The sequence below is a fragment of the Brachyhypopomus gauderio genome, unplaced genomic scaffold (assembly GCF_052324685.1).
Source record: "Brachyhypopomus gauderio isolate BG-103 unplaced genomic scaffold, BGAUD_0.2 sc61, whole genome shotgun sequence".
Classification (NCBI taxonomy): Eukaryota; Metazoa; Chordata; class Actinopteri; order Gymnotiformes; family Hypopomidae; genus Brachyhypopomus; species Brachyhypopomus gauderio.
In genome coordinates this window covers 1259763-1266933 of record NW_027506882.1, presented here as the reverse complement: position 1 = coordinate 1266933, position 7171 = coordinate 1259763, and the positions used below count along the sequence as shown (strand labels likewise).

General features: G+C 36.3%; 1 protein-coding gene and 1 non-coding gene across 7 annotated transcripts in view; both read left to right on the top strand.

The window, feature by feature from the left end:
* The first annotated feature begins 524 nt into the window (after positions 1–524).
* rabl6a (RAB, member RAS oncogene family-like 6a) overlaps positions 525–7171 on the top strand; it is a 182645-nt gene continuing 175998 nt past the window's right edge. For all 6 annotated transcript variants that reach the window (XM_076988303.1, XM_076988301.1, XM_076988302.1 and 3 more), the window contains exons 1-3: positions 525–653; positions 1210–1509; positions 3681–3815. In XM_076988303.1, coding sequence (XP_076844418.1) covers positions 1386–1509; positions 3681–3815 — 259 coding nt within the window. In that variant the 5' untranslated portion in view covers positions 525–653; positions 1210–1385. The remainder of the gene's footprint in view (positions 654–1209; positions 1510–3680; positions 3816–7171) is intronic.
* Positions 2864–3022, top strand: LOC143489376 (U1 spliceosomal RNA). The gene has a single exon (XR_013124666.1). It is a non-coding gene; the product is annotated as a U1 spliceosomal RNA (small nuclear RNA).

The following is a 7171-nucleotide window of genomic DNA, read 5'->3' as shown; positions in this document are numbered from 1 at the left end:
AATGATAATGACCCACATATTACCATTATATTACCTGTTTTTTGCCGCCTTTCTTCCTCCACTTTTCTCCTTTTACTACTGTAATAAACAGAGATGCAGTTGCATCTCTTGTCCAGTAAGTGGTGCTAGTGTTCCTAGTTTAGTGGCAGTCTGAGTTAGAGCAGAGGTAGCCGAACTAACGTATAAGAAGAAGCCTGTTTCAGTGTAAGAGAATCTCGCATGAGTGCGGCGCAAATAAAGCCAAAATAATAATACTGAATCTCTCTCTAGTTCTTCTATGACCTCCCCTCGATTCATCACAACTACCCTGGGCAGTAACAGTATACTTGATGTTAACAAAGAAACATAACGGAACAAAAACAATATATATACTCTTACAAGAGGGTTGCGTGAGACATAATTTTATATTTTTTGCATAGGTCAATAGTTTTAATCAATATTTTGTTACGGATCGGGGAGTCACAAGGAGTCCAAACGATACACTTCCTGTATCGGTCACGTGTGTTTAAAGCGATACACGCACTAATACGGGGATTCACTCCTGTGCGCTCGGACAGACGCACCAGTGTCGTTCGTCCCATCACTAATGTGGAGAATAATCAACCTTCAGTTTCAAAGCGAATGCAATGGATGAGCTAAACACAAGCCTTAAGGTAAATTTCGTAAAGACGCGGATCTACGTAAGTTTTTTTTTTCACTTTTTGAAATCGCCTTATTGATTTGGATTTCAGACGTTTCTTCGCGGCTAGCCAGCTCAATAGTCTCACGTTAAACAGTTTGAACCAGCTCATCACTTACGTATCTGGTTATACTGCCCTATAATAACTAGACAACTAAAGCTAGATGCCTGTTTATATTAAGTAGTTCCCTTAATGGTGCTGTAATTTATTCAGTTGACATGTTTTTATAAGCAGATATCTTGTACGAAATAATATAAATCTTACTTATTAACATTTGCTTTGCATGTTGAAATAGAACAAATATGTGACTGCAGTGAGTTACAAACGCATGCTAAATTTTAGCACGTTATATATTACACGTCTCAAACAAAAGTTTGCAAAACCTGGTCCAGCTGGCCTTAATCCGGTGTCTTTTACTTGTATTTTTTATATCTACGAGTGTATTTACTTTCATATATTTACAGTGCAGATTCGCTAGTTAGGCCTGTAAGTTGTCTAAATGTCATCGTTTTGTATTTTCTTCTTCCAGATGGCAGTAGGTTCCCTGTTTTCAGCAGGAAAAATGGCTTGTAGGATTGGCTAAAATAAATCTGAATCAGCAACCTTGTAGACTTGGCCTACAATTTACCTTACAAAAACTTTGGCTGCATAAAAGGGGAATAGTTTTAGCTCTCTAAATATACTGTTGAGAGACTTTGGCCCAAGATGTTCACTGCACTGAAGAAACTTGTAGGTTCTGAAGCAGGACAGGATAGAAACATACCTGCTGGCTTGCAGTCCATGAACCAGAGTCTACAGAGACGCTTTGCCAAGGGTGTGCAGTACAACAGTAAGTATTACAAAAATGCTGTGTTCAGTTTAGTTCTGATTACATTTTTATTTTTTTATTTTGAAAATGGAATTTCTCAAAATGCATTAGCTCAAAGCATGCCCACCAGACCTGTGCTAAATGTGTAAAGTTGCTCTGAGCCTACTTTAGAAACAAAAATGAAGAAAACAGACATTTTGCTACATGGTGTACATAATGGCATGCTTTGATTTGAGTGCTTTTAAATAAAATGTTTGCAGTTTTGTGGCTTGTTGGTGACCAAAATGTCAGATAAATTTGATAGAGTGCTGCCCCTGTCAGGTTGTTGGCATTTTCTCATGGATTGTTTGAACTGGGTACTCACCATGGTGTTGGCTCAGTGTGGACATATGAAAAATGCATGAGTGATACATGATAGGCCTTCTAGTCTCTTTTTCCAGTGGCTTCTAACTTTGTGTTTGTAACAACCTAAATGCTCCCAGATATAGCCTATGCTTATTTCAAGTTTTCAAGTGCAGCATTCTTTATCTCAGTAGCCCATATCTAAAATGCATCGTAAAATGTCATAATGTCAAAATGTCAAAAAATATCATAAAATGCATCTAAAATGCATCGTGTTATACTTAATCGTGTTATACTTAATAAGTATTATATATATATATATATATATATATATATATATATATATATATATATATATATATATATATATATATATATTGTAAATATATGTATATATATATATATATATATATATATATATATATATATATATATATATATATAAAATTTGTTGATTCCACCAATTTTACCTGGATTGCTAATTAGAAAATCTAGCAAGCTTGAGCAAAATCCTGGTGAGGACTTTTAATCGCGGAACCTGGAATTGACAGCACTAATATATATATATATATATATATATATATATATATATATATATATATATATATATATATATATATATATATATGTATATATATATATATATATATATATATATATATATATATATATATATATATATATATATATATATATATATGTATATATGTGTGTGTGTGTATGCATATATGTATGTGTATATATGTATGTGTATATATATATATATATATATATATATATATATATATATGTATATATATATATATATATATATATATATATATATGTATGTGTATATGTATGTGTATATATATATATATATATATATATATATATATATATATATATATATGTATGTGTATATATGTATATATGTATGTGTATATATGTATGTGTGTGTGTGTGTTAGCATTATATTGTAGCTGTGCTAATTGTGAAGCAACCTTGGAGACCTGGTGCTATATAAATCTAAAATTTTATTCATTTGTTCATTATATTTGTTCATACTTGATCATGATCAGGAAGGTGGTTTGCCCAAGGTGAGGCTCAGCCATTGCACTCAGGTTGTGCTGACCCTTGCGAATTCCCCAAATGCGGGAATCTCGACTGCATAATTTCTGGTAGTGGGGGACTGTGTTCGCACTCTTCCCTGATTTTTTTAAATTTTATTTATTTATTTATTTTAAGCTGTAGTAGGGAACTGGTCTTGTGACCGGAGGGTCGTGGGTTCGATTCCCAGGCCTGAGGCCATGACTGAAGTGCCCTTGATCAAGGCACCTAACCCCAACTGCTCCCCGGGCGCTGGGCTAGGGCTGCCCACCGCTCTGGGCATGTGTGCACCACAGCCCCCTAGTAATCACTAGTGTGTGTGTGTGCGTTTGTTCTAATTGCACAGATGGGTAAATGTGGAGGACAAATTTCGATTGCGGTGCAAAAATCACAATTAATCACACCTTTCACATTCACATATTGCATGCATGATTTTGGCACTTTTGCCTTCACATTATGCCTCTACAAGGTTATTAATTACAAGATTAAGATTCTAAAAAATCTAAAGAATAAAAAAAACAACTAATTAGCCAAAATCAAAAGAAGAATTGGTGAGAAGTCATCATGGAACATTTCTTTTTCGACAACACACATTTAGGCTATAACTCCATTTTAGTGAGGTGTTGAATACTTGCATGGCACTCTAAAACTGTTTTGTGTGCTTCTTCTACTAAAAATGCTAATGTAATTTCTTTCTTTTTTAATGAAATAATAATTGGTGTTTCTATCTAAATGTTTACTAGTTTGTTTTGCCCAAACAGTGAAAATAGTCATCCGTGGAGACAGGAACACTGGAAAGAGTGCTCTGTGGCATCGCCTACAAGGGAAGAAGTTTATAGAGGAGTACATCCCAACACAGGAGATCCAGGTCACCAGCATTCAGTGGAACTACAAAAGTTAGTAATGATTCTACTATTAAAGGAAACATTGTAGGGAATTACATGAACATTGTTTTGACAGAGGCTATCAACCCTTAATGTGTGGGGCAATATAATGGAGACCATCACTTAGAGAGATGTTCTTTGGTCCAGTGGTCAGAGCATGTTTGCCACTTGAAGACCCAGATTCAGTGTCAGATGTCATCATTGTCATCTGCATTTGCATATGAATTATGTATGTCAGTAATGAGAATATACAGCCTTTGGGGGCATTTCTATCATTAGAGGATCCAGGGGATTGTCTTGAAACCTGGTAATGGGTAGTTGGTGAGACTATGGATGAAATGTGCATGTATAAGGCAAACACGGAATATTCGAAGTGCCCTGCTGTGCTCATCAAAGGAGAAGGCTGTGTGTCAGCCTGTCTTTTAGAAATTACGGTGTCTAAGAACAATCAGGATGTGGAAAAGGTGTGATCTACGTCAGCGGTTCCCAACCCTTTTTGTGCCATGGACCGCTTACGTCGGACAATATTTTCACGGACCGGCCTTTAAAGTGTGGGGGGTAAATACGACAAAATAAAATTGTGACTGGCATAAAAACAAATGTGGTGGAATTGATGGCACAGATGTCGAGGTCTTATAATATATTAAGCAGTATTTATCTGATAGCAAGAGAGTTACAAAATATAAAAGTATGATGTGAAGCTTATGCTTCACGCAGCAACTCTGAACTGTCTCTCTCAGTCCAGTATGTTTATAGTCAGTGTGTGTGTGTAGAAAAAACTAAGGATGCCTGCTTCCCAGGACATGATTGATTGGGCATAGATTAATTTTTTTAATCTAGATTAATCTCACTGAAATCTTGAAATTAATCTAGATTAATCTAGATGGCTCATATGCGTGCTACCCAAGTAATGACTAAAAGTCAGTTTTTGAGATAGGGTTTCTTAATACAGAGGGTGCATTAGACCAGGGGCTCATCTCCTGTTTCCAAAATGCATCAAGTACTGCTTGAGAAAGCTGTTCTACTTTGATACTTGAAGGAAAAAAAACATGCTCAATAAAATGTAGGCTACTCGTGTTCAATGGTTTATTCAGTTAAACATGAATTTGTAAGCCTACATACTGTACATTAAAAGGGGTTGATAACATGTTTATTCAGCTAAACATGATATTTGAAATGTAAGCCAACATTTAGTACATTTAACCTCACGGACGTAATTTGGGGGGGACTTTTTCAAAAGCCGGTTTTGGTTCTCTGCAGTTTTAACGGTTAAAAAGAAATATTTAAATAGCGACGAATCTAGCGCTAGGACCATGCAGAAAACGACCGCTCCGAGCTCCGCTCTGGTAACACTTTACGTTCCTAAAAATGAATTTTCCATGAAGCAAACCTGGCGACTTCGTGGCTGCATCCATGTAAACACACGTACAATTTGTAATTCACAAGTTTGAAAACTCGTTCTCACCCCTACTGTGCAATTTGGTTAGGAATACAGCCGAGCTAAACTATCAAGTTGAAAGTCATCATAGTTTGTTTACCCATTTAATCCGTGTATCATTTGTTCATTTGATATTCAACTGAAAATCTAAATCGGAAAATCAAAAAAACAATTCATTATTATTTTGTTTTTCGTTTTGAAAACAAAAAAACAAACCAGGCTTGTATTTTTCAGTTTTTAATTTGATGATCCAAACAAAATTAGCTAAATTAAAAATCGGATTCGGAGCCGAACTTGATTTAGATTTTTTAACTTGACCCATTTGTGTGCCCCGGAAGTTACTGATATGTTTATTCTTCGTGGGCTTCATTTGTGCGGGAGTGGTCTATATTGGTATAGACAACATGACCGGACTGGAACCACATACTACTTTAATTAAATATTTATTTGAAGGTGGTCAGACGCATGCAGAGATTTCGTGCACGTTGCAGCAAATGGGTATCCAGTGATGATGGTCCGGTGTTAATTTGTCGTTGTGTTTTGTAGTGCTCATTTACTTTAGTCTCTGCCGTGTTTTCTGTGCCTTGTATTACTTCAGCATTCCTACTTATATAAACGTGTTTTCCTTTCATAATCGCTGTGGTCCTTTATATTCCTTCGTGAGTGTTTCTGTGAAGTGTGTTCTCGGTATGCCTCGTAAGTCGCGCACTCAACCTGTGTGGGCGCGGTTCACTTAGAGGTAGGGTGACCAGACGTCCTCTTTTTCCCGGACATGTCCTACTTTTGAGACCTAAAAAATGTCCGGGGGGCATTTCAAAATCGTCCGGGATTTTGTTCGACTGCCTCAAACAGAATACATGTACAGTGCAAAAGTGTTTACAAGCGAAAGCACGTGTGTCCGCCGGTTCTACGGCGATTAAACGAAAGTGTACGTTTACGGAGGAGTTAAAGAGAAAAAACGTTCGACACACACACACCATCCACCTAAATCATTCACCGATACACCGATGACCCCCACCCAGCACAAAAGGTGTCCTCCTTTTCAGAAACTCTGGTCACCCTACTTAGAAGACTAGCGCCGTTAAAGTATGTGCCAGCCCTTTATCGCGATTGTGTTCAACCCACCACGTTACACAGATATTGGTATATTATTTATTTCAGTAATTCCATTCAAAAGGTGAAACTTGTATATTATACTCATTCGTTGCACGCAGACTGATATATTTAAGAAAATTTGAATATTGTGAAAATGTTCAATATTGAAGACAATATTAAATAGCTAATGAACTAAAACTGGTCTCTCAGTCTAGTTCTGTATGCTACACAGTCATGGGGAAGAAAAACAAGTAGTTATATATTAAGTGCATCCTAAACAACAACCTACAACTCTTACATGGGTATTTACAGGTGCTGTTCATAAAATAAGAATATTATGAAAAGCTATTGAAATAATGAGATAAAAACTCACCACCACTATTAGGTAAGGGGTAGAAATACCCATATCTGAGTTGTAGGTTGCTGGTCATTATGGGCTTAATGTAATACAACTTGTTTGGTGCTGTTCTGATGGACCGTTTAAAAGCTATTGAAATTAAAAGATAAAAACTCACCACCACTATTAGGTAAGAGGTAGAAATACCCATATCTGACTTATAGGTTGTTGTTTAGGATTGCGCTTAATAAGAGCTTGTTTTATGATCTTATGATGCACCGTTTAAAAGCTATTGACATAATTAGACAAAAACTGACCACCACAAATTGGTGCAAGGTAGAAATACCCATATAAATGTGCCATATTTTGTCAATTGTGATTTTTTTTCACTGCAATCGAAATTTGTGCAGTTAGAACACACACACACACACACACACACACTAGTGAGTACTAGGGGGCTGTGGTGCACACGTGCCCAGAGCAGTGGGCAGCCCTAGC